This window comes from Carcharodon carcharias, chromosome 18, assembly GCF_017639515.1.
Source record: "Carcharodon carcharias isolate sCarCar2 chromosome 18, sCarCar2.pri, whole genome shotgun sequence".
Classification (NCBI taxonomy): domain Eukaryota; kingdom Metazoa; phylum Chordata; class Chondrichthyes; order Lamniformes; family Lamnidae; genus Carcharodon; species Carcharodon carcharias.
This window is the reverse complement of record NC_054484.1, coordinates 37,952,365-37,979,906: the sequence shown is the minus strand read 5'-3', so window position 1 is coordinate 37,979,906 and position 27,542 is coordinate 37,952,365. Positions and strand designations below refer to the sequence as shown.

Sequence of the window (27,542 nt, the reverse complement as noted above, 5' to 3'; positions counted from 1 at the left end):
ACATTTTAAAATATTACTACCTAATATACTCATCGTCAGCCGACATTGGCCAGATGCCTGGCATCTGCTATGTCTGGGATGTTTGTTGAAAAGAAATATTTGTAAACACTATTGTTTTGTTAAATATTGGCATTGAAATTTTATCTAAATATCTAAAAATACAATGTATTAAAGATTTATTACCTCTTTTGGGGTGGAAAGCTTCACTTTTTGCTTCAGGCACTTGTTCTGCCCTAGGGAAGAATTTAAAGAGGTTTGCTGTTGAATTTCTCAACAAACTCAGCACAGATCAGATATTGAACCAGTGACTTTCTTGTCTCTATAGCTCAGCTACTCACTGAACAAAATTGATGAACTACTAGAAACGTGTATTTCTTTCTTTAACACTTCAAATAGTTTGGGTGCTTTATAATTCAAAGGCTACCAACAACTTTATGCAATACTAAGTTCCAATGCACAAGCAACTTTTTTTGAGATTTGACAGAATTATCTTCAATTAGGGGAGGCACAAATCAGCCAGTTTCACACACACAAGTGTAAATGAAAATAGAGAAGTAGCAGAAATCATTACATGCAAAACTTAAAATTAGAAGTTATGAAGCTGACAAGTTTGCCTGTCCTTTTGCAGCTCTTAGTGACTGCTTGCGATGTAAAACATTTTTAAATTAAATCCATGAATTTGAACACAAATCAACAATAACTTATTTGCAATTAGATTTGTAATTCTTGCTGCACAGCCACTTCCATTTGTAATTCATTTCTGCACTGTTAAGTCTACTGATTTCTTTGATTATATTCCTATCATCATGCTATTTCCTTACATAACTTGGCATTAGTATATTTTTGATTTTTTAAAATAGTTTAGTCAAATCACTTAAAACTATTATGCATAGCAGAGGTTCCAAGGCTGGCCATTGCAGTTCTATCCTGGTTATGCTATTCAATTAGAGATATTATTATTGATCATTACACTTTGTATTCTGTCATTCAGTAAATTTGTTCAATCACAACTATTAAGACTCTTGTTTATCGCAATTAATGTATGTTATTTTTCAGTGAACAGCAATCTTCGCTTGTGCATTCATTGCAAGTACATCACTTACCTGGTATCGCTACTGCTTTGTGCATCAGAGTTAATCTGCTAGAAAGAAAAAAAATTTGCCATTTAATAATAGTACGATTTCATGCATGAATTGCGTTTGATTGAAAAGATCATATGAAAAGCCTTTTTAAAAACATTTCGCAAAACATACAACAATTTGAATGTTTCCAGAATTATATATAGATTGGATGACAGTGTTCTAACATGCTGTGCTGTGGATCACAAACTTTGTTGCAATGATTCCCTACATGAACCTTGATGATGAACCAAGTGATTTTCCCACAGAACATCCATCAGCCTCAAAAGCAACATCAGTGGACAGCTGGTACTAAGTCACTTATCCTTGTGAGGAAGCTATTTTAACAGTGAGTATTGCATGACACAGGAGAAGTTAATATGCAGAACCTAACTGAAGAGTACTTAAAAAATAAAGACAAAACAGGGGTGATCTGACGAAGGTGCTTAAAATATTAAAAGGACTTAACAGGGTAGGTGCAAAGAAACTATTTCCTCAGGAGGGAGAATCAATGATGAGTGGATATCATCAAATTAGCACTAGGCCATTTAGGAGAGAGATCAAAAAGCACTTTTTTACACATAGGGTAGTAAAAATCTGGAATTTCTTTCTGCCCAAAGGCTGTGGATGCTGGGTAAATTGGAGCTTTCAAGACAGACTGATGGACTTGTATTAGTTAAGGGTAATGAGGGATGTGGAGTGAAGACAGAAAAATGGATTTGATGTGCAGATCAGCCACTATCTAACTGAATGGCAGAGTAGACCTGAGTGGTTGAATGACCGACTCCTGTTCCTATGTTGAATATTCTGATTAAAACGCGGAAATACATAGAACTTTAGCATCCCATCTTGTCAGCATCGAATGCAAAATTATAAAATCATGTATTTTACTTCCCTTCCTTCCTGACTTCACTTCAATGTGATACAAGTTCTGTGCAAGTGAAGCCCAATTTTGTGCTTTTAAAGGGATGATTTGGTGACAATTCAATTTAATCTGATTGAATCAACTGCCCCAAAACATAATTATTACTGGCTGCAAAGACTTGGTACAAATAAGACCAAATTGATCCATTTATTTTTGATCACTGCTCTACTGAAACAACATTTAAATAGCTCCTTTAATGTAGTGAAATGTCCCAAGGTGCTTCAACAGAGGCATTATCAAACAGAATTTTATATCAAACCACATAAGGAGACATTAGGACAGGTGACCAAAAACTTTGTCAAAGGGGCAGGTTGTGAGGCTCGTCTTAAAGGAGAGAGGCAGGAGGGTATAGTAAACGAATTCCAGAGCTTGGGGTCTAGGCAGCTGAAGGCATGGCCATCTTTGGAGGAACAATTAAAGTCAGGGATTCACGAGGGGCCAGAACTGGAGCGGTGCAGATATCTCGGAGGATTGTAGGGCTGGAGGAGGTTGTGGAGATAGACAAGGACATGGCCATGGGGAAATTTGAAAATAAGGTTGAGACTTTTAGGAACAGGTATACAGAATCAAAATATAATGCAACACAGGAGGTGGTCATTCGGCCCATCATACCTGCTCTTTGAAAGAGCTATCCCATTAATGCCACTACTCTGCTTTCTTCCCACAGCCAAGTAAATTTTTCCACTTCAATCCAATTTCGTGCTTTTAAAGTGACGATTTGGTGACAATTCAATTTAATCAGAGCACTCAAAATCTGATTGAACCAATTGCAGAAAAACATCAGCATTACTAGCTGCAAGCTAGTACTGAGTTAAAGACTTGGTACAAATAGACAAAAGTGGAAATTGGTCCATTTATTTTTGATCACTGCTCTATTGCAATAACATTTAAGCTCTACTGCAACAACATTTAAATAGCATCGTGAATGTGGTAAAATGTCTCAAGGTGCTTCAACAGAGGCATTATCAAACAGAATTTTACACTGAGCCACATAAGGAGACATTAGGACAGGTGACCAAAAACTTTGTCAAAAGGGCAGGTTTTAAGATTCATCTTAAAGAACAGAGGCAGAGGGATTTAGGAAGGGAGTTCCAGAACTAGTTCTAATCCAATTCCCTTTTGAAAGTCATTATGAAATCTCTTATCACTCCCACCCAGGCAGTGCACTCCAGCTCGCTGTGTAAATTTTCTTTCCTCATGCCACCTTTGGCTCTCTAGCCAAATGTGTTCTTTGGTTAGTGACCGTTCTACTGTTGGAAACATTTGCTCCTTATTAACTTTAATCAAAATTCCACATTATTTTGAACACCTCTATCAAATCTCCCCTTATCCTTCTCAGCTCTGAGGAAAACAACCCCAATTTCTTTAACCTTTCATCCCTGGTGCATTTCTATCAAACCTCTCTGCAACATCTCTAAGGCACAATGTCCTTCCTAAAATGTGGTACCCAGAATTCGTCATCATCTGGATCCTAGGCAGAGTTTTATAAAGGTTCAGCATAATTTCCTTGCTTATCTATTCTATATGTATCTATTTATAAAGCCAAGGACCAATATGTTTTTTCAATAGCCTTGAAAACTTTGCATGTGTACACCACCTTCCCCCCCACCACCCCCCCAAAAAACAGGTGTATCTGTTCTTTTTAAAATTGTACCATTTAGTTTTTATTGTCTCTCCTCAATCCTCCTAATAAAATGAATCACATCACACTTCTCTGCACTAAATGTCACCACCTTTTTTTTTGGGGGGGGATGGTGGTGGGGAGGAAGGTGGTGTACACATGCAAAGTTTTCAAGGCTATTGAAAAAACATATTGGTCCTTGGCTTTATAAATAGATACATATAGAATAGATAAGCAAGGAAATTATGCTGAACCTTTATAAAACTCTGCCTAGGATCCAGATGACGACGAATTCTGGTTACCACAAGAGATTTGGAATGGGAGGAGACAAGTGTGCAGCATATCAATCCACGTCCTTGCTACTCTCTCATGCAAGCATCAAGTCTCCCCTTAATGTGTTAATGTTATCTGCTTCAAACATTCCATGTGGCAGTGAGTGCCATTCCAACCAGTACATAAAGAAATTCCTCTCAAATTCTTCATTTGATTTTTTAAAGGCCCTCTCATATTTATGTCCCTTTTCTTGGACTTATCACATTTGAATGCTAAAAAACACACCATATTTATACAAGCCATTTGTTTCTCCACAAGACTTGTGTTTAACTTAAACATCAGGACACCAGCAAAGAAATTTACTTACAGAAGGCTTTTCCAACTTCTTTCTTTTTTCATCCATTCTACATGAGATAATAGGAAACATGGTTAGTGATTAAGAATTAACAGCGAGCATGGGAGGAAATTAAACTTATTTAAACAGGCAGTTTACTTTCTCAACTAGATAATTTTGTTCCCACTCCAAGGTTAATCCAAGCAAACGATGCTTAGAACATAGGTAACCATTGACAAGTACAATCAAGTTGACTTAGGCTGTATTCAAAACCCATAAGTTTAGCAATGGTGCTACCACTTAACTTGAAGTGTAAACTCCAGTTGCTCATGCAATGCCACTAATAATCCTACTTAGCTCATTATTAATGGTTTATTGTCGATAAAAGTTGCAGCCCTTCAAAGATAATGTGGATTGTTCAGATGAGTTCAGAGCTATACAAATGCTAGTACTATAAAAGTGAAAAGTTTATACTGGCCAAGAATTGCTTTGACTTGCACGTCAAGAAGGAAACAGTGAGAGTACAGGGCAAATATGTTCCTGTAAAGACAAAGGGGGGGGAATCAAGTCCGGAGAACCCTGGATGTCAAGGGACATAAAGGTTAGGATTAAGAAAAAAGAGAAGCTTACAGCAGGTACCGAAGGCTCAATATAGTAGAATCCCTAGAGGAGTATAAAAAGTGTAGGGGGAACTTAAAAAAGGAAATTAGGAAAACTAAGACAGTGCATGAGAAAGCATTGTTGGGAAGAATAGAGGGAAACCCAAAGGGGTTTTGTAAATATATGAAGAGCAAGAGAATAACTATGGAAAGAGTAGGGTCAATTAAGGACCATAGAGGTAATGTGTATGTGGACCTGGAAAACATGAGTGCAGTCCTCAATGAATACTTTGCATCGGTCTTCACAATGGAAATGGATGACGCAGGTATAGGCATCAGGGAGGAGGACTGTGAAATATTAGAGGAAATTAACAGAGAGAGAGGAGGCACTAGCAGGTTTAGCGGCCTTAAAATTGAATAAATCTGCAGGCCTGGATGAGATGTATCCCAAGACGTTGAGCGGGGCAAGGGAAGAGATATCAGGAGCCCTGGCAGTAATTTTCAAATCCTTTCTGGCCACAGATGAGGTGCCAGAGGACTGCTAACATTGTCCCTTTATTAAAAAAGGGAGGAAGGGATAGACCAGGAAATTACAGGCCATTCAGTCTAACATTGATGGCGCAGAAACTAGAAAAAATCCTGAGTGCCAGAATATATTGGCACTCGGAGAGACACGGATTAATCAGGGACAATCAGCATAGATTTGTTAAGAGAAGGTCGTGTGTGACAAATTTGATCAAGTTTTTTGAGGAGGTCACCAGGAGTGTTGATGAGGATAATGCAGTTGATGTGGTCTACATGGACTTCAACAAGGCTTTTGAGAAGGTCCCTGATGGCAGACTGGTCAAGAAAGTAAGAGCCCATGGGATCCAAGGCAAAGTGGCACGTTGGATCCAAAATTGACTGAGGCAAAAAGCAGAGGGTGATAGTAGAGGGATGTTTCTGAAACCGGAAGTCCAGTGGAGTTCCACAGGGCTCAGTGCTGGGGCCCTTGCTGTTTATGATGTACGTAAGTGATTTGGACTTAAATGTAGCGGGTATGATCAAGAAGTTCGTGGATGACATGAAAATTGGTAGGGTGGTAAAAAGTAAGGATGATATCCGTAAACTACAGGAGGATATCAATGGACTGGTCAGGTTGGCAAAGCAATGGCAAGTGGAATTCAACCCGGAAAAGTGTGAGGTAACGCACTTGGGGAGGGCTAACAAGGTAAGGGATTAAACTATGAATGGTAGGACCCTAGAAAGTACTGAAGATCAGAGGAACTTTGGTGCGAATATCCACAGATCCCCGAGGTAGTTAAGAAGACAAATGGAATGCTTGTCTTTATTAGCTGAGGCACAGAATACAAGAACAGGGGAGTTATGCTGGAACTACATAAAATGCTGGTAAGGCCACAACTGGAGTACTACGTACAGTCCTGGTCACCACATTATAGGAAGGATGTGATTGCTCTGGACAGGGTGCAGAGGAGATTTACCAGGGTGCTGCCTGGGCTGGAGAGTCTGAGCTATGAGGAAAGATTGGATTGGCTGGGGTTGTTTTTCTTGGAGCAGCGAAGGTTGAGAGGGGGATAGAGGTGTATAAGATTATGAGCGGCATAGATAGGTTGGATAGGAAGGCACTTTTTCCATTAGTAGAGGGGTCAATAACCAGAGGGCTTAGATTTAAAGTAAGAGGTAGAAAGCTAAGAGTTGAAGAGAATTTTTTTCACTCAGAGGGTGGTAGGAGTCTGGAACTGAAAGGGTGGTTGAATCTGAAACTCGTGTAACACTTAAGTATTTAGATATTCATTTGTGTTGCCATAGCCTCCATGGCTACGGGCAAAGCATTGGAAAATGGGATAAGTGTAGTCAGATCTTTATTGACCGGTGCAGATACGATGGGCTGAATGGCCTCCTTCTGTGCTGCAAACATCCAAGAGGTATAATCACTATTTAAAGCTTAGAAAGATGCTGACCCCTCTCAGAAAAACCTTAGCCAACGAGAGATGCATCCAGGTATAAGTTATCAAAGTTCTTCTTTCTTGAACAGGACTCCTGTCCAAGCACTACTTCTTGTAGATATTCTAAAGGGGGGACAAGGAGTTGTGGGGGGGTCAATAGAGGGAGTTATATTGCAAGTATTTCCTTTCAAAGACAGACATAGGTGCCAAGATTCAACATCGTCTCCAGCATGCCAGCTCAGCCTTCAGCTGACTGAGGAAAAGAGAATTTGAGGAGCAGGAACTCAAACCTGAGACTAAGGTCAAAGTTCACTGGGCAGCATTGATCCCCGTGCCCCTGTTTCAGAGACTTGGACAACCTACTGCAAACACTTCAAAGCACTGGAGAAGTACCGCCAACAGTGCATTCGCAAATCCTCCAAATCCGGTGAAAAGAAGAGCGGTCCAACAGCAGCGTCCTCTCTAAAGCTGACATGCCCAACATCAAGGTGCTAATCACTCAAAACTCGCTCCATTGGGCATAACATGCCTTTCGTATGTCTCACACCAGACTCCCAAAACAACTGCTCTACTCAGAACTTGGTCATGGTGGAAGTCTCTCAGGAGGACAGTGGAAACGCTCGAGGGATGTCCCCAAAGCATCCCTGAAGAGGTCGAATATTCCCACTGACTCATGGGAGTCCCTGGTCAATGACTAACCAAACTGGAGAAGGTTTATTCGAAAAGGCACCAAACACATCGAGAGACTTCAGAGGCGAAGTCGAGGCATTGGAGAGAGAGCACACAAACTTCCAAGCAACTCAAACAAAAACAGAAAAAGCTGGAAAAACTCAGGAAGTCTAACAGCATTTGCAGAGAGAAAGACAGAGTTAACGTTTTGAGTCCGTATGACTCTCCTTCAGAGCTAAAGAGAAGTAAAAGTAGAAATTTATACTGTTTAAGGGGAGTGGGGCAGGTGAAGCTGGATAGAAGACCAGCAGGAGGTGGAGCCAAAGGAGAGATAGACAAAGATGTCATGAACAAACTGGTTAAACATGAATTTCCTTTCACAAAACCACGCTGACTCTTCCCAATTGCCTTAAGCTCTTCTAAGTGCCTAGCTATAACTCCTTAATGATCTATTCTAATAACTTGCCCAAGACAGACGTGGAGCTAACTGGCCTATAGTTTCCTGTTTTCTGCCTCCTTCCCTTCATGAATAGAGGGGTTATATTTGCTACTTTTCAATCTGATGGAACCTTTCCAGAATCTATCACATTTTGGAAAATTAACACCAGTGCATCAACTACCTCATTAGCCACCTCTTTTAAGACCCTAGGATGTAGTCCATTGGGACTCAGAGACTTGCCAGCCCGCAGCTCCATCAATTTACTCAGTACCGTTTCCCTAGTGATTTCAATTTCACCAAGTTCCTTTCTCCCGTTCACCTCCTAATTGCAGCTATTACTGGAATGTTTTTGTATCCTCTATAGTGAACACAGAAGCAAAATGTTTGTTCATTTCTTCCACCATTTCCTTATTATCTATTATTAATTCCACACATTTTATAAAAATCAGAATCTATTATGGCCTGTAATGGGAAATGTTTATATCTCCACTTGTACCTCAACAACAATCTTCAGCCCAATTTAATGTTCATATTTCACCAATTTACTAAATGAAGACCTTGGGATAATGGGTTCTTCCTTTTAAGCAAGATTAGAAAATTACTGAAAATCACTTCTACTATAATTAAAATTTGGAATGTGGAACTGGAACAAAAGGCTTGCATTTTTGCATAGCACCTTTCAAGACCTCAGGTTATCTCAAAAAAGTTTAGAACCAATGAAGTAACTTTGAAGTGTAATCACTGTTGTAATTTAGACAGATCTTGAACAACAGGGGAGTCAAGGGTTATGAGGAATAGGCAGAAAAGTGGAGTTGAGACTGAGATCAGATCAGCTCTGATCTTATTGAATGGTGCAGCAGGCTCCAGGGACCGACTGGCCAACTCCTGTTCCTTTTTTTTTAAGACAACAGCCAGTTTGATTACAGCAAACTCCCACCGCAGCAATATGATAATCACCAGACTCAATTTTTTAGTGACGTTTGGCTGAAGGATATGGTCAAGCACACCTTAGGAGGACACTTCCTCTTCTTTAAAGTGCGCCACAGGATCTTTTACATTCACCGATAAGGGCAAGTGGGGCCACGGTTTAACATCTTGTCCGAACAAAAGCAGTTCCAAGATTCCACTGAGTGCCAGCCTAGATCAAGTGCTCAACTCTTTGGTGATTAACATCTGCGACCAATTTGAACTGGGCTCAGGAGCCAAGGTAAATCATGGCAAGAGTGAGGCCATGTTTTCTTTGGGAACTGGGCTGACTGATCTTTTGTCCCCTTCACCATCAGGTCAGACTAGGGCATGCGTTAGAAATTGGAAGGAGCAAATAGCTATGGTCAAAAAAAGACTGGGCATATGGGAGCAATGCTCCCTCTCCATTGCGGATAAGAACCTGGTTATCAGGTGTGAGGCACTCTCGGTGTTGCCGTACGTTGGTGCAGGTCTGGCCCATTCCTCACTCCTGTACTGTGGTGATCACCTGAGACATCTTCCACTTTATCTGGAGGTCAAAAATGGAACTTGTTCGCAGGGACACGCGTACAAACCTCTAGATAAAGGGGGAAAAAACATGCCCAACATAGCCCTCATCCTGATAAATACCATTGGGTGTAGCTGCATCAAGCTGTGCATAGACCCTCAGTACGCAAATACCAAGTACCACTATGTGCTGAGGCTCTACATATCCCTGGTGTTGCAAAGGATGGATCTGGCCACGTTGCCGTAGAATGCTCCAAGTAGTTGGACCATGACATACCACCTATCCCCTCATGGAAAAATTTATGCTGAGAAACATCTTTGATCACAAATCCATCAGGCAGTGGTCTGTATGCAATGTCCTAGAGGACCAGTGGGAAAAGGTGATGGCAGATCCTGTAGGATGGATCCCTGAGCAGACTGTCAAAGTCATTTGGCAGAATGCCTCATCACCAGAACTTTCAAACAAGTACTAAGACATAGCTTGGCTGCTGGTGAGAAAGGTCCTCCCCATCAGATCTTTCCCACACAACCAGAGTATCACGTCCTCCACACATTGCCCTCGAGGTCGCCGTGGTGGACAAGAGACAGTTGTCCACCTTCTTGTGGAATGCGCATTTGCAAAGGTCTGGAGAGATACGCAATGGTTTTTGTTGAGGTTCACCCCAAGCAGCTCCGTGACATAGGACTTTACACTCCAAGGGCTGCTCCCAGGGATGCACACTGAAACAAACATCAACTGCAGCTGGGGGATCATCAGCTTGGTGAAAGAGGCTCTTTGGTTTACCCAAAACTTGTTGGCAAAGAGTTGTCCTCAAGCATTGCAGACTGGCATATTCTAAGGTCCAGGACTACGTGCTGAGGGATACACTAAAGCTTGGGGCAGCCGCTGCAGAGGCGCAATGAGGAAAGGTCGCTGTTTAAGACCTTTCAGCCATTGTGCACCAAGAAGCTGGGAATTGTGTAGAGCCTCTCTGGCTAAATGACTCACATTGAATGTATACAATAAATATTACATCTGTCATTTTGTATTGAAGCAACTGAAGTGCAACATGATCTATGTAGGTAATTTGAATAGCACTGCACGTTCTGTAATGACCATTTTGAAATGTCTGTAATATTCTTCTTACTGTATTGAAGCACCTCAATGAAATATGATCTATGTAGATAATTCGAATTTCATCACAATTTCTGTGATGGCCGTTCTGAAATGTATTGTCATGTTCTTTTAGATATTTTATGAATGAAGTATATTTTTACAAAAAAAACTCCGGTGTGAAACAACATCCAATTCAGAGGCGACGTGTGCTACTCAGAGCCATGGCTGACAAAAATCAACACTGCAAAATTTAGCAACTTAGTTTTTATAAACCACATGCAAATCCCAAAATAATGGAACCGGAGGGCAGGGAATAATTAAAATAAAGTTCTAAAGTAACAATTATTTAAGGGGGAGTGGGGGGAGGGAGCAGTCGGAGAAAGTGAAAATGTTCTTCAATCCACCTTTGTAGTTTTTAGTGCCCCAGGTTGTTTTGGATTTCCAGCATCCGCAGTTTTTGTCCCACATCTCTGCTGACAGGTACAGCTCTAGTGTCACATCACTTCATTCCCTTTTACAAACAAATGCTTCCGAAAGACGAACATGGGCTTTCGTTTTGATATATTTCATCTTCATTTAAAGGAAACACGAAACAATGGCCCGCCAACCGGGGTTCATTACTGTCTCAATGACACTTATAAAACCTACTATGTTTTCTTACCTGTTTAAATATGTCTGCACTCAACGGCCAACCCAGCACCTCCCCCACACCAACCAGCAACAAACCAGGGCGAAGCGCCGGATGGTCCGGCCCCTTTATCCGCGCTGCATCCCCTTCCCCCGCCGCCCTGAGCAGCGCTGCCACAAGGCACCTATCAGCAATGGCAGCCAGCCCAAGGAAAAAGCCTCAGTGCGCAAGCGTGGAGAGAGACGGGTGGATTGTATTTTTCCCACCGGGGGCAGGGCGCCCGGGGGAGTCAGCTCTTGCGATGGTTGTCTGAGAGTTGTGAGGGAATGTGGTGGGCGCCTTATTTGAATACTGCCTTTCGGGTGAGCCATTAAACCGCTGATGCTGGAAATCCAAAACAAAAACAGAATTACCTGGAAAAACTCATCAGGTCTGGCAGCATCAAACCGCCTGCCCTCTTGGACAGAGTCATGATAAATGGGTAACTAAAGCAGTTTCCATAGGGATCAGTGCTAGGACCTCATATATTTACGTTTAATGACTTGGCCGTATTGTAGCCAATTTTACAGATGATACAGAGATAGGTAGGAAAGCAAGTTGTTGGGAGGCTCAAAGGGCAGAATCTTCTGCAGCAGGCAGGGGCACTTAATTTGGTGTGAGGCCAGAAATCAATTTCCCATGGCAGGATGAACTTCAGCAATTATGTTCTTGGGCCTTTAAAGGCAGGTCGAGCTTACTGACAACCAATGTCAGGAAGTCCTTTTGCATGCAATAGCATGTCATGCTTGCTCATTAATTCACCAAAATTAAGTTTCCCCTCCAAATTAAGTTCCCTGCCAGCAAGAAATTAGAATGTTCACTTTAACATGTGCACATAAGTGGCGTGCAACTCATGAGGTAGACTTCTTCCATGATTAACTGTGAGTTGCTGTACATTGTCCTTTTTGAGGAGCGTCTGTGAATGCCAGCTTACGCTTGAGACCAGGTGGTGGCAGTGCTAGTTACATGGAAGATGACCAAGGAAGGGAGGAAGAGCTAGAGAGGAAGGGTTAAGCAGTAGCCAGGCAAAGATGGAAGGGATAGCACAGGCTATTCGGGTGCCCTTTAAATAGGGCCTTTGACTTCATGAGGTAATGGCAAGGATGGTGACTTCCTGCTCAGCCCCTCCATTTGCTGAGCTGTTTGCGGATGCACATGTAATGAGCTGAAAGCGCTAGATCATCAGCCATCCTGTCCCGAGCTATCACAGTCATTGTAATTATTATCCCTGCCAGAATATCAGGCTTCACAGCCACTCCTTCACTGCTTCCATGATACTCACCCAACTCCAGCCAATGCATTCCCCTTTCCTCACACAGACCTGATGTTCCCATTGGCCACTGTGCTCCAAACACTCACCAGTACTCTGAGAACCCATGCTACTGCATTTTCTGACCCCACCAGTGTCCAAACAACCCTTTTTGGCATCTGCAATCATTAAGCCCAGCAGCATTGTAAGCCCTTCCCATTTGCTTTACCCCTTTGAGTGCAAATACCCCCCCCAGCCCCAGCCCTTCCTGTTGTGTCAGGACGCTAAGCCTCCACTAAAAGCTGCATTTCCATTACCCTGCTGTTGAGGTTCTTTTTGAATATTGCAAAACCCTTCCTGTCTGCTGATCCTCTCCTGCTATTAAGGTCCCTGCCACTCATGTAGTTTGGGTGGTTGCGGGCTGACAATGGAGTTTCCCACCATAGTGAGGTTTTTGATTCTGAAAACAGAAATGCCAAATTCCTGCTGAAGTGGGAACTGGCTTTAAGAATCTTTAAGAACTTTCAAACAAATAACTTTTATTGATTTTGTTTAAATCATTTAATAATGCTGAAAGCTGATGAGAGGAATTCATTTGGGAAGAAGCGACCCAAAGGAATCAATCTCAGGTAGGATGGCAACATGATCATAAAAGCAAAATACTGTAGATGCTGGAAATCTGAAATAAAAACAGAAAATGTTGGGAAAATTCAGTAGGTCTAGCAGCACCTATGGAGAGAAAAAAAGAGTTAACATTTTGAGTCCAAAATGACTTCTTTCCGAAGAAGAATCATATTGGACCCAAAACGTTAACTCTGTTTCTCTCTCCACTGGTATTGCCAGACCTGCTGTGTTTTTCCAGTATTTTCTGTTTTCATTATGGCAACATGATCATCTGTGAGCTGTGGCTCAATTGGAAGCAGTCTTGCCTCTGAGCCTGAAGGCTGTGGATTCAAGCCCTGCTCTAGATCCTGAGCACAGGAAATAAGGCTGACACTCCAATGCTGAGGGAGTGCTGCGCTGTGAGATGTGCTATCTTTTGGATGAGACATTAATATGTCCTTATAGGTGTACGCAAAATATCCCCTAGCATTATTTTGAAGAAGAGTAGGGGAAGTATCCCCAGTGTCTGGTCAATATTTGTCACTCGATCAACATCAAAAAAACAGATTATTTGGTCGTTATCATTTTTGCTGTTTGTGGGAGGTTGTGTGCAAAATTGGCTGTCATGATTACTATATTAGAACAGTGACTATGCTTCACAAGTACTTCATTAGCTCAAAACACATTGAGATGTCCTATGGTTATGAAAGGCACTATATAAATGCAATTTATATAAATAGATGCATTTTTTTTTACCTAACTTTGACATGCAAATCTCAGGAACTGGGAGAACTGAAGGTAAGTACAGTGTAAGTATCAGGTAAACTTAAACCACATCATCTTTAATCTAATACCTAGGCATGACGATGGAACATGGGTCCCAGGATTTCTGATAACGTAATATGACATTTCATTAGCACAGGAAGTGGTGATATGTAATCATAGCACAGATATATTTACTTGGCCATTGTACTGAAACAACAGTGTCAGTTCAACAGAGTCAACATTTATTAGAATGCATGAAAATACAACAATGTAAATATTTAGATTATTTGTGATTTACAATATGTTAGCATACGAGCATGCATATTGATTCAGCATTGCAAAAGCTTTTATGCCATGTACTGTCTTAACACTTTAAGGACACATTTAGAGATTTACTATGAGGTACCAAAACTGAATGACAGAAATGCTGCAAAAAAGAATGAATTCAACATTGCGGAATGTTTACAAGCTAATGTTCCAGTGAAAGATATTCAGAATATTGGTAATATCAGATTTGAATAAATGCAGTGGCACTGGTTTTCTAAAGGCACAAGATAGATCTTAATGTTTCTTTATAAATTCATCCCAATTTTGACAGATTTGAATTCCTGAAGTTGAAATGTAGCTAATATAACTCTGTTATTTGAAGAAGAGACAAAAAAGAGACTTAATAGAGACTACAAAGCAGAATATCCAACATCCATAGGAAGAGTCTTTGTATTGATCTTAGAAAACATAACTTTTAAAAGCCAGTCAAAATGGACTCAGAAAAAAAATCATGTTTAGTGAATCCGCTAGTTTTCTAAGGATTACTGACATGATAAGAAAGGGAAATGTAATTACTATTATATTCTGGGATTTACAGAAAGCTTTTGATGTGGTCCTTAATTGTCAAATAATGAATATATTAAAGATTCGTGGAAAAGGAAAATAAGTTACTGGGTAGATAATTGGCTTAAAAACAAGAATCAGAAGCTAATTTCAATTGAGCTTAGAAGTGGAATTAAGCAGGTCTAAGTCTTGGAACCCATACTGTTTTTAATGTATAATTAATGACATGGTCATACACAAATTGCCCATGTGTGGATAAATGCAGTGTTATTCATTTTGGATCTAGGACCTTGAAGGACTGTGTATACCATGCAGGGACATCTAATAAAGGGCATGGAGAAGGCTCACAAGCACTGTGACAAGGATACTGAGAGGTCAAGTAGAGATTTGGGTGTTATTGCTAGGATGGTAGAATGTAAAACTAGGATAACATACTAAGGCCATCAAGGCTGAGGTGTGGCTGCACTTTTTGCATTACTTCCAGTTTTGGTCTTTATGTATGGCAAAGAATATTGAGGCCCTGTAAAAATAACAAAAGAGAGTAACTAAAATGATCAATCTTAGGACTGTTGGTTATCAGGATAGGCTTGATGACTTGATATTATTTTCATTACAGAAATGTAGGGGATATGATTCAGCAATTTAAAATGATAAATGTTCATGTTCTGTCTGTTGAGACAAGTTGTTTTGGATGAATAGGAATGAAAGAATTAGGTGATGTGTATAAAATATGTAACCAATGAGGTAGCTAAAATGTTAGGAAATATTTCTTTTCACAGAGTTGTTCTCTTCTGCAATGAATTACTCAGGTTTTGATTACCCAGGCTTCTTCAAAAGTGAGCTGGGGAATTTCTTGAGAGAAAACGTCATTTCAAATTATAGGGTAAAGAACAAAAGAAAGTCTTGTGAATTTCACCATCTTGGTTCATCATAAGTCACTTTAGGGCCACTGAAGTACTTTGTGAAATGTGGTCACTGCTGTGATGCGTGAAACGCAGCACTTACAAACAGCAATGTAACAATGAACAGATAATCTATTTCAGAGATGTTGTTTGAGGAATAAATAATGTCCAGAATACAGGGGTAGAGGAAGGTGCGGGAGAGGGTTTTCTCCAGCTCTCCTTCAAGATAATGACACTGGGATCTTTTACATCTACTTGAGAGGACAGCTAGGGCCTCAGTTTAACTTCTCCTCCGAAAGACTGTTAAAGGTAAGCACAGAGTAGTCAGGAATGATGAAATTCATGACTTACCTTGGTTTCTTGGAGCTTTTTTGATTGACTTAAGGAATTTTTTTATCAAATTAGCCTCAAGTATTTCACCTTTTCCAGGAGGTGGTATGACTAGGAATGTAGATTAATGACGTACATGGCTGAAAGGGGTTGCTTCTTGGAAAGAAGGCAGTAGGGCATTGATCACATTATGAGGAAAATACAAGTAGATTTGGATGGATTTAAACCTTTTAGGTAGGCAAAGATGGCAGTTGCAGTTGAGGGTGGATAAAAGTTAAAGAGAAGATAATTGAAGGAGAAAACATAAATGATCTTAAAGAGCTTAAGAGATATGATTCTACAGGGAGAATGGATTGAGGAATGCAGTGAAAAAAGCAGGAAATAGTGTTGATATATCAAAATGTGTTAGGCATTTTGAGTCTAATTGCCTTTTTCTTTTCCTAACAGTTCTTATTTGTTTTTCATTCCAAACATGTTTTCAAAAATCTGAATTTGGCCAAATTTACCTCCACTTTAATCTACGATTGGGGAAACATACAAGGGGAGACTTTCCAGGGTATGCATCCAGATGCATGGGATGACCTGGGTGCAGTGAATACCAGAAAATCAGATGGATTTCTTTAAAGGCATGTGCCCTGTCCCATCTGATGGTCTATGGAGTCCAACAAGGGAGCTGTGTAACTTAATGCCATGTATTTCCTGGAGCTTACTAATTCCTAAAACTTCCATATTAACAAATTAATTCAGAACTATATGAGTACAACAAAATTACAGCTTTTATAGGAAAACTGTTGAACAATAACCAAGTTTGAATGCATTTGTTTTTGTTACAGCATATAGATATTTACCCTCAAAGAGTCTGATTTTCTCTTTTTCCCCATTAAATGTTTCCTCTTTCAACCTTTCTTTTGAAGGTCACGAATCATGTTGGAGTGTGGTTCCATGGTGCACCATCAAAGGGGCCATTCCTCTTGTATGAGGTGAGATAGTGAATGCTAGTGGGTTAATCGCTCATGGAGAACCAAATCCTGCCCCCACCTAACATCCACTTAGGGTCACTTCTAGCCGGAGTCAGTGGATAACAGATAGATGTTGGCTGTCTCACTGATTTCACCCTGCCAAGCCTCATACCGCCTCTATTGTCAACTCTGATGACCCCAACTAACACTTAAGGTGAATTCAGCTAAAACAGCAAAGACCAAGAGTTTACATTTGGGATATTCCTGGTTCATTTGACTCAATAGCAAACTGAGCTGTATATACATTCAGCCATAGCTCTGATTTTATTTTTTATTCTACGCTCATACCATATCAGCTTAAGTTGTGTGGAAATCATACTTGTAAAAACTTACAATTTTACTCATTTACAGCATGACATTGCTGTGCATCTGCCTCCCGCTTACAAGTTATACCAAAAAGACAATATTCAGTAACAACAGATGTGGCTAAAAAATTGCAACTTTGAGAAGCAGTAATTTAAGCAACCTGATTGACAAGCCATATTTGAACAAAATATTTAAATCATAGAATCATTGAACAGGAATTTTGAATCAATGTTTTGTGGCATTGTGCTTAATACCTTTTCCTGATGTGAATTTAATTACTGCACACAGAGGCTCTGTTCATTTTAGCTAGTTATTTGGAAATACTCTCCTCTTCAATGTGTCACAGCCAATCCTAGCATAGGTCCAGTTAAAATGAATAATAGAAAAAAAACTACTTTCATTACTAGTGACATTAAAAAAGTCTGTATTGCTATACACAACAAAATATTGCTAGTAAAGATAAAATAGGACCCAACATATCCACTTAAGAAAGCACTGTTAGAACCTTGAGTGTTGAACAAAGTTTTCAGTGAAGGGAAATTGTTTATTTTTGTTCTTCATGGGTTTTCCAACCTAAGGTAAGTTGTTTTTTTTCTGGGATTTTCGGTAGACCAGTACACCTGCTGCAATCATGACAATACAGATGACTGCTAGGATTCCCAAACCAACTCCCAGTCCAGTATACACTCCTAAGGCTTGTTGAGCAGCTAAGGCTGATGTTGGAGGGGAAAAAAAAACATGTTAAACAATGTGTGAGAAATATGACAGTCTACATGCTTGTAGTACTTAATGATCTAGCAATGAACATTGAATCAGAAACCCAATTAGTATGCTACAGTCTTGCTCAGCATGCCTGGACCATAGGCTGGGGGAAGAGTAAGGCAGAGTCTACCAAGCAATTACTTCAGTACAAGTATGCAGATATCAAATGAGGTCAAGATTGGACTCAGCTGTGATGCCTAATAAGACCATAAGACGTAGGAGCAGAAGTAGGCCATTCGGCCCATCGAGTCTGCTCCGCCATTCAATGAGATCATGGCTGATCCAATAAGCCTCAACTCCACTTCCCTGTCTTCTCCCCATAACCCTTGATTTCCTTAATGATTAAAAATCTGTCTACCTCCGCCTTGAATATACTTAACGACCCAGCTTCTCCAGTCCTCTGCGGTAAAGAAGTCCACAGATTGACTACCCTCTGAGAGAAGAAATTCCTCCTCATCTCTCTTTTAATTGGGCTACTATTACTCAGAGATTATGCCCTCTGGTCTTAGACTCTCCCACAAGGAGAAACAACTTCTCAGCATCTACCCTGTCAAGCCCCCTAAGAATCTTATATGTTTCAATAAGGTTGCCTCTCATTCTTCTAAACTCCAATGAGTACAGGCCCAACTTACTCAACCTCCATTCATAAGAAAATCCCTCCATACCCGGAATCAACCTAGTGAACCTTCTCTGAACTGCCTCCAATGCCAGTATATCTTTCCTTAGATAAGAGGACCAAAACTGTTCACAGTATTCTAGGTGTGGTCTAACTTGTATAGTTTTAGCAAGACTTGTCCATTTTTGTACTCCATTCCCTTTGAACTAAAGGCCAACAGTCCATTTGCCTTCCCTATTACCTGTTGAACTTGTATGTTAGTTTTTTGGGATCCATGCAAAGGACTCCCAAATCCCTCTCTGCTGCAGCCTTCTGCAATATTTCTCCATTTAAATCATATTCAGCTCCTCTATTCTTCCTGCTAAAGTGCATAATCTCACATTTTCCCACATTATATTCCAACTTGATAGATCCTAATTTTTATTTGTTTGTTTAGATATGTGGAGAGGGGCTACTGACCAGTCACTGGCATCAGCTAATGAACTTTTAACAAAAGCATAAGACATTTACTAAACAAGAAAAGATGAACTATATTATAATACTCCTCTACTCACAACTATACCTTTACAGATGTATACAGATTTGTAACACAAGTACAAATGCTATCTTATATGCTAATGTCCACAGTAAGTACACAGTGCATGTAAAGCAATATTCAACTTGTGGTCAGGCATACCACACACTGAAACCAAGTCACAGATGCCACCTCAACCAGATGCTATGGATCTCTCCTCAACTCCCCCCAGACGCTTGTCACACTGTGAGCCAACTGGTTTCACTGCATTCCGTCTTTCACACGACGGTTTCCAATTTCCACTCTCCAAGACCTGGCCTTGGAATCTTCTCCTAAACTGATGCTTTCTCTCAGACGCTTCCTGCAAGAGTTCACCTCCAGTGTTTTGAACTCTCATTCTGATGTTCCTCTCCCCTGAGTCATCACATGTGTTCAAGCTGTCTTCCATTCATTGTCTCTCACCAACTCAGCTGTCAACAGTACCACTGATTCACATGCCCATAGCAAAGAGTTATAGACCTTCTGGCCTTGTGCAAGCTGTTCTCACTTTAAATCTGCTTTATACAGCTTTTGTCTCTTTAAATATGAAGCTTGGAGCCTTTCTCTCTGCCCTTCACTACTTAACAGGACCTTTTCCAGATTCCTGTCCTTCCCTTTGACTAGAAGTTCTTCTTGGGACTTTCTCCTGTTCCACTCCCCTGGATTTTGGGGTCTTTTCTTTAGCTTGGGACTGGCTATTGTCCCTTTTGCTCCAGGCTCTCCCTGGCAGCTACTTTCAACTAACTTTTGCTTGGAACTGGCTATCTGAGTCTCCTAGGCTGCTTCTGCCCAGCAGCTGTCTTCAAAATCAACTGAACTCAAACAGCTTCCAAATCAAACTGCTGTTTCTAGTTTATTCTGTGTGTCTGTAGGAGGGACCTGCCTCTCGGACCCCAGATGCTAGGCAACAGCAAGTTTCTCTACTCTTGTTTGTTTAACTTAGCTGCAATAGCCATAAAACTCTCATTAGAAATACAAGCATCTTTTAAAGTTAAACTAAAACTCAACTTGACCTCTTCTTAACACACAGAAACAGGAATATAAATCAAGCTTAAATATTAAAGCTGAAACTCATTCCTAACACCCACAAATAGCAATATAACTTATTTAAACTATCTCTATTTCCTAACACACAGACCAATCACTTATGGCAGTGACTGACGACCACTGAACCCAAGAACATATCTATAGTAGGTACAAATTCATATCTGCTATAATATTTTTGGACTATAAATCAACTGCCCATCTTTGGGAATATAAAGGAGATCCTGAATGGAATTGAATGTTTGATGTTCCATGTTTTTCCAATTATGTGAACAATTGTTTACAAAGTTTATATGTTCACAATGGTGGAATAGTGTCCATGTTGAGCATGTAGGAATAAGTTGACCATTCTCAGACAGGCTGTAATGAATGTTAAATGCTAGCAAATATCAATGGGAAATTACCATATGTTCGCTGAGGCCGACTGACTTTGAAACCATAATTAAGTAACATATGCTGTTCCTAATCCCACTTTAATTTTTGGCCTTTGCTTCTATCCCTCTTTTTTTCTTAATTTTTTGAAAATTCTTTTGTGAGGCATTTAAAAGTGCTTCAACTGTAGTTGCCCTTACCTGAATCACCATTTGTGTTCACCACTGTGGACAAAAGTACAAAACAAAAACCATTATAAGTAAATATTAATCCCAATTTATTTATTAGCTAAACCTTTTCCACATTTGTTTTGTCTGAAATATCAGAGTTAAATTTGAAAAATAAGTGGGATGAAAGATTGGCCTTCCATGAGGGAACAGATCTTTCTCTGATCAGAATGAGCCATCGACTTCCATCTGCTCTGAATGGAGTAAGGTGTGTATTCCTTTCTCCAAAACTACACACGCTCTCGTACATAAAACTAACATCACTATTGAGTAGCTACAAAGCCCAACAAATGAGTTTTGAAGTGGAAGCAAATGATGAAGTAAAGTACCAGTGAGGAAGGGGTTCTCAGTGATTGAAACTGATGAGGACTCATCGGGAAGTCTGTAGTTCCAGTATGGCGATTGTCAACTAAACCTTTGAGTACCTACTTTTGTCGGGGAGTTGTGAAAACAACAGGAAATCAATGAATATCGGAAAATTAAGTAGCTCAGTGTGCATATAGGACTAATTGGGTGATTTCCTTCTTAGGCATATGTTGCAATCTTCCCAACTTTCCAAAATTCACTGTGCTCAGCAGTGATGGTTGAGCAGTTAGGAGTAGAGGTAGTGATGTTAACTAGGGTGTTACAGCGTACATATTAAAGAAGACCCCACTTCTGTAAATGATGTTGCAAAGGGACAGAATGTGGATAAGGAAGAGGAGAAGGATGAAGCCTTAGAATATGCCCAATGTGACTGTATAGAGGAAGGATGAAAAGACATAGTAGACGTGTTAACTGCGTTAGGACACATATGCAGAAACAAGGGAGTTATTGAGCAAGGTGAGTGCAGCAAATATGTTGAGGTGGTAGGGAAGTCAGAGGAGAGCAATTTGGGACTTTGAGAGAGTGTTGGAAAAGGGTAATGTTCCAAAGGCAGAGGTGGTTAGTAGAGTGATCTAAAACAGACAGGACAATGCGGATATTAGAGGTAGCAAGAACATTATTGGAGACAGTTTTACCTAAGATAAAGATGTTAGCCATTGTAAGATTTCTAAAGATGGCTAAATCTAGGGAGCTGTTCATAGGAGTAGGTGTAGATGTGGGAAGTGAGTGGATTGGCGTGAAGAAAAATCAGAGGAAAGTGGATAAGGAAAATTCAGATCAAGGTTAAAATTAATACGGATGAGAAGTTCCTCAGTGCAGGGGCAGAGTGAAGAGACGTGGGAGCAGTTTTGACTGTAACGTTACTAGCAGACTTGGAAAGGCAGTAAGCAAGAATATTTTGAAGTAGAAATGGGTAGGGTGATGGTGCGAGAGGAAAGAAAGAGATTGCCAGAAGTTTGACATCCGTAACTTGCTAGACCAACATCAAAGCAACCAGTGCCTCGAAATTGTGGCTGCCTCTACACCATGAGTATGGATGATCAGCCAAAAAAGTCAAAATTGACCTGCTATAACTCTGTGCTACTATCAGATTCTGAGCCATTGTATCAGCTTGAGTACAACTGATAATATCATTGATAATCATGATAAGTGAGTTTCAGTGAAAGTAGTAAAGTCAAGTTCAAGAGACTCAATATTACAATTGAAGTGGCTCAATATTTTGCTTTTCACATCAGTTTAGGCAAAAGCAAGAGCAAATATTGTGCAAAATTCATAATAATTTATAGTCACGGTTCTACTAAAACTAGCTCCAGCTGTTAGAGAAAATCAGGGAACACAATAGAATGAAGATTCGCGTCATTATTTGCTTGTTTTTCCCTTGCCTTCAGAATAGTGGTTGAACATTATATTGTTTAATTCTGTGTTAATGGCTCCTACCTATTTGTTATTTTATGTCTTTATTAATATAAATTAAATTAAAGAATACATACCATTATCATTCTTGGTTGTGATTGGTTTGGAGCTGACTATTGAAGGATCAGATAATTTAACCGGTACTGGAGTAGTGACTATAAGTGGTGCTTCTCTTTTTTTCCTGTTACATTGCTAAAGATAACGCAAAAAGAAACATTTTTATAAATTAAGTTTTCTGTAACTAAAAGTTGAAAAGAGCAGCTGAACTTAAATAATCCAGAGTGCATCACCTTCTTCTACATCTCTACTACTTTAATCTTCAATTTCAAATAGGCTATATAATATATATATTTACATACATACATATATAATATTTTTCTCCATAAAGGCGCAGGTCATCTGCCCGGATTATGTAAATATTCTTGCCCATACAATTTGGGACGTGGCCCGCATTTTTGGTTCCAGACATCATACTTTGGTCAGCAGAGTAGGATCCTTGGAATTATGAATGTTCAAACATGTGAATTAGGAGCAGGAGTTGGCCACTTGGCCCCTTGAGCCTGCTCTGCTATTTAATAAGATCATGGCTGATTTGACATGGCTTCACTCTACTTTCCTGTCTACCCTGTGACCCCTGTCAATCAAGAATCTATATAACTCAGCCTTAAAATTATTCAATAGACCTGCTTCCGTTGCTCTCTGGGGAAGAAAATTCCACAGACTAATGACCCTCTGAGACAAAAGCAATTCTCTTTGTCTCCATCTTAAATGGGAGACCTCTTTTTAAACTGTGTCCCCTGGTTCTGGTAGGTATATGGGTCATTTTTGGGTTGCCAAACTGCAACTAGTGGAGTGCCACAGGGATCAGTGCCGGACCCTCAACAATTTACAATATCTATCAATGACTTGGATGGAGGGACCGAATGTACGGATGCTAAATTTGCTGATGACACAAAGGTAGGTAGGACAGTAAATTGTGAAGAGGACATAAGGAGTCTGCAAAGGGATATAGATAGGTTAAATGGGTTGGCAAAAATTTGGCAGATGGAGTATAATGTGGGAAAATGTGAACTCATCTACTTTGGCAGAAAGAATTGAACAGAAGTATGTTATTTAAATGGAGAGAGATTTATACCATTTATCTCTAGGTCTCCCATAAGGGGAAACATTCCCACACTGTCAAATCCCTTCAAGATCTTATATATTTCTTCTAAACTCCAATGGTCAATTTGTCCAACCTTTCTTCATAAGATAATCCTTTCATCCCAGGAATCGCTCGAGTGAACCTTCTCTGAACTGCTTCTAATGCAATTATATCCTTTCTTAAGAAAGGAGACCAAAACTGTACACAGTAGTCCAACTATGTTCTCACCTTCGCCCTGTACAACTGTAGCAAATCTTTTACTTTTATGTTACATTGCCCTTACAATAAATTACAACATTCCATTTGGCTTCCTAATCACTTGCTGTACCTCCATACTAACCTTTTGTGATTCATGTACAAGGACACCAGGATCCCTCTATACTGCAGAGTTCTGCAATCTCTCTTAATTTAAATGCCAAAGTGGGCAAGTTCACATTTTCCCAAATTTTGCCAAATCACTTAATCTATCTGTTGCAGACTCCTTATGTCCTCTTCACAACTTACTGTGCTACCTAACTTTGTGTCATTAGCAAATTTAGCAACCATGCATTTGGTCCCATCATCTGCCTAATTGCATTAAGATTTTCTAAGTGCCCAACTACAACCTCTTTAATAACAGTTTCTAGCATTTCTCTATGGCTAACTGGCATGTAGTTTTCTGCTTTCTGTCTCCCTCTCTTGAATAGAAGTGTTACATTTGCTATTTCCCAATCAGATGGGACCTTTCCAGAATCTCAGAAATTTTGGAAAATTACAACCAATGCATCTATTATCTCAGCAGCCACTTCTTTTAAGAATCTAGGATGAAGTCCATCAGGACCTGGGGACTTGTCAGCCTTTAGTTCTAATGGTTTTCTTTGTACCCTTACCCTGGTGATTGTGTTTGTTTTAAGTTCTTCCCCCCTTTTCAACTCTTGATCTACAAGTATTTCTGAAATGTTATTTGTGTCTTCTTCAGTGAAGACAGACAAAAAAATGTTTAACGCTTCCGCCATTTCCTTATTTCCCATTGTTAATTTCCCAGACTCTCTCTCTAGAGGACCCACACACTTCAGTTACTCTTTTCCTTTTTAAATATTTATAGAAACTCTTACTACCTGTTTTTATATTTTTAGCTAGCTTTCTCTCATACTCTTAATTTCTCCCCCATTATTTTTTTTCCGTCATTTTTTCTGGTTTTTAAATTTGATCTAATCTTTTGACCTACCACCAATCTTCGCAGAGTTGCACGCTTTTTGATACCATCTTTAACTTTCTTAGTTAGCCACTAATGGTGCATCCTTCTTCTAGATCCTTTCTTTCTTGCTGGAATGTATCTGCTGAGTATGATGAAATATCTCCTTAAATGTCTGCCACTGCATCTCTATTGACCTACCTTAACCTAATTTCCCTGTTCACTTTAGCCAGCCTTGTCTTCATATCCTTGTAGTTGTCTTTATTTAAGTTAAAACACTAATTTTAGGGAACTCTTATCTCCCTCAAATTGAATGTGAAATCCAATCTTACTATGATCACTGCTATCTAGAGGTTCCTTTACTATGAGGTCATTAAATAATCCTGTCTCATTGCACTTTACCAGGTCTGGAATATCATGCTCTTTGGTTGGCTCTAGAATGCGCTACCCTAAGAAACTGTCTCAAAAATACTATGAACTCGTCTTCCAGCCTACCTTTGCCAATCTGATCCGTCCAATCTACATGTAGATTAAAGTCACCCAGGATTATAGCTGTACCTTTCTTAAAAGTCCTCATTATTTCTTGCTTTATACCCTGTCTTATAGTGTAATTACTGTTAGGGGATCTATAAACTACTTCCACAAGTGACTTTTTACCTTTGCTATTTCTTATCTCTACATAAACTGATTCTTATTGACCTTTAGAACTAAGGGCATCTCTCACTATTGTACTGATGCCATCCCTAATTAACAGAGCTACACCACCACCCTTTTCCTAGCTTCGTTTCTTTCCAAAATGTCAAGTACCTAAGAGCCAACCTAAGAGTCTTCAGTTGCTTCATCAATGACCTTCCTTCCATCATAAGGTCAGAAGTGGAGATATTTGCTGATGATTGCACAATGTTCAGCACCATTTGCAACTCCTCAGATACTAAAGCAGTCCATGTCCAAGTGCAGAAAGACATGGACAATATCCAGGCTAGGGCTGACAAGTGGCAAGTAACATTCGCGTCACACAGGTGCCAGGCAATGACCATCTCCAACAAGAGAGAAGCTAACTGTCGCCCCTTGGCATTCAATGGCATTCCTATTGCTGAATCGCCCACTATCAACATTCTGGGGGTTACCATTGACCAGAAACTGAACTGGACTAGCCATATAAATACTGTGGCTACAAGACCAGGTCAGAGGTTAGGAATTCTGCAACAAGTAACTCACTTTCTGACTCTTCAAAACCCCATATTCACCACCTACAAGGCACAAGTCAAGCATGTGATGAAATACTCCCCACTTGCCTGGATGAGTGCAGCTCTCACAACGCTCAAGAAGTTTGACAACATCCAGGACAAAGCAGCCCGCTTGACTGGCACCTAATACACAAACATTTACTCCGTCCACATCGATGCACAATAGCAGCAGTGTGTCCAACTACAAGAAGCGCTGCAGCAACCTACCAAGGCTCCTTAGACAGCACCTTCTAAACCCATGACTGCTACCATCTAGAAAGACAAGGGCAACAGGCACAAGGGAACATCACCACCTGGAAGTTCCCCTCCAAGCCTTTCACCATCATGACTTGCAAATACACAACCGTTCCTTCACTGTCGCTGGGTCAAAATCCTGGAACTCCCTCCCTAACAGCACTGTGGGTATACCTACACCACATGGACTGCAGCAGTTCAAGAAAGCAGCTCATCACCACCTTGTCAAGGGCAGTTAAGGATGGGCAATAAATGCTGGCCTAGCCAGCGATGTCCACATCCCATGAGTGAACTAAAAAAAAATCAGGGCCCAACCTTGGTCACCATGCAGCCTCGTCTCTGTAATGGCTATCAGGTCATGCATATTTATTTATGTTTGAGCTGACAATTCATCCATTTTGTTATGAATGCTATGCGTATTTATATATAGAGCTTTTAGTTATGTTTTTACTACTTTTGCAAACTCTGGCCTTATCTGATGGCACACTTTTAAGTTTATATGCTCTGTCACTTCCTGCCATATTCTGATTATCATTAGCTTTATTGCTGCCTCGCTCTTTTGTCTTATCATTTGCCTTTAATTACCATGCGTTCCCTCACATGATCCCTCTTCCCCACTATTTAGTTTAAAGCCACCTCTACAGTCTTAAGTTATATAACTTGCCAGAACACTGGTCCCAGCATGCTTCAGGTGAAGGCTGTCCTAAAGGTACAACTTCCACTTTCTCCAGTACTGGCGTCGGTGTCCCATGAATTAAAACCCATTTTCCCCACACGAATCTTTCAGCCATGCGTTCAACTCCCTAATCTTACTTACCCAATGTCAATTTGCTCGTGGCTCAGGTAATAATCCAGAGATTTGAGTTTCTGCTTTTTACTTTAGCCCCTAGCTGCTCATACTCCCTAAGCAAGACCTCTTTCCTAGTCCTATCTTTGTCATTGTTACCAATGTGGACCATGACAACTGGATCCTCCCCGCCCCCGGCACTGCAAGTTACTCTCCAGACCCGAGCAGATGACCCGAACCTGGCACCAGGCAGGCAACACAACCTTCTGGACTCTCGCTCTCAGCTACAAAGAACTGTGCTATTCCCCTGACTATCCTCTACTATGACTACATTTCTAAATAATCCCTTTGCTTGAAGGGCTTTCTGTATGAAGGTGTCATGGTCAGTTAACTCATCCACCCTATAGCCTCTGCTTTTATTCATATAAGCTGCAAGAA

At 40.3% G+C, this 27,542-nt stretch overlaps 2 protein-coding genes across 7 annotated transcripts in view; both read right to left on the bottom strand.

The window, feature by feature from the left end:
* The window catches only part of LOC121290638 (E3 ubiquitin-protein ligase DZIP3-like), a 126,836-nt gene extending 115,575 nt beyond the window's left edge, over positions 1-11,261 (bottom strand). For 2 of the 6 annotated variants that reach the window (XM_041211342.1, XM_041211346.1), the window contains exons 1-4: positions 11,155-11,261; positions 4,305-4,341; positions 1,104-1,141; positions 184-233 (exon numbers count right to left, since the gene is read on the bottom strand). In XM_041211342.1, coding sequence (XP_041067276.1) covers positions 184-233; positions 1,104-1,141; positions 4,305-4,340 — 124 coding nt within the window. In that variant the 5' untranslated portion in view covers position 4,341; positions 11,155-11,261. Of the gene's footprint in view, positions 1-183; positions 234-1,103; positions 1,142-4,304; positions 4,342-10,897; positions 11,110-11,154 lie in introns of those variants that run through there. The other 4 variants (XM_041211347.1, XM_041211344.1, XM_041211343.1 and 1 more) reach the window with 4 other exon arrangements.
* Positions 11,262-17,738: 6,477 nt separating this feature from the next.
* LOC121290433 (zona pellucida-like domain-containing protein 1) overlaps positions 17,739-27,542 on the bottom strand; it is a 46,396-nt gene continuing 36,592 nt past the window's right edge. The window contains exons 8-10 of the mRNA XM_041210870.1: positions 22,596-22,710; positions 20,713-20,736; positions 17,739-17,878 (exon numbers count right to left, since the gene is read on the bottom strand). Coding sequence (XP_041066804.1) covers positions 17,739-17,878; positions 20,713-20,736; positions 22,596-22,710 — 279 coding nt within the window. The remainder of the gene's footprint in view (positions 17,879-20,712; positions 20,737-22,595; positions 22,711-27,542) is intronic.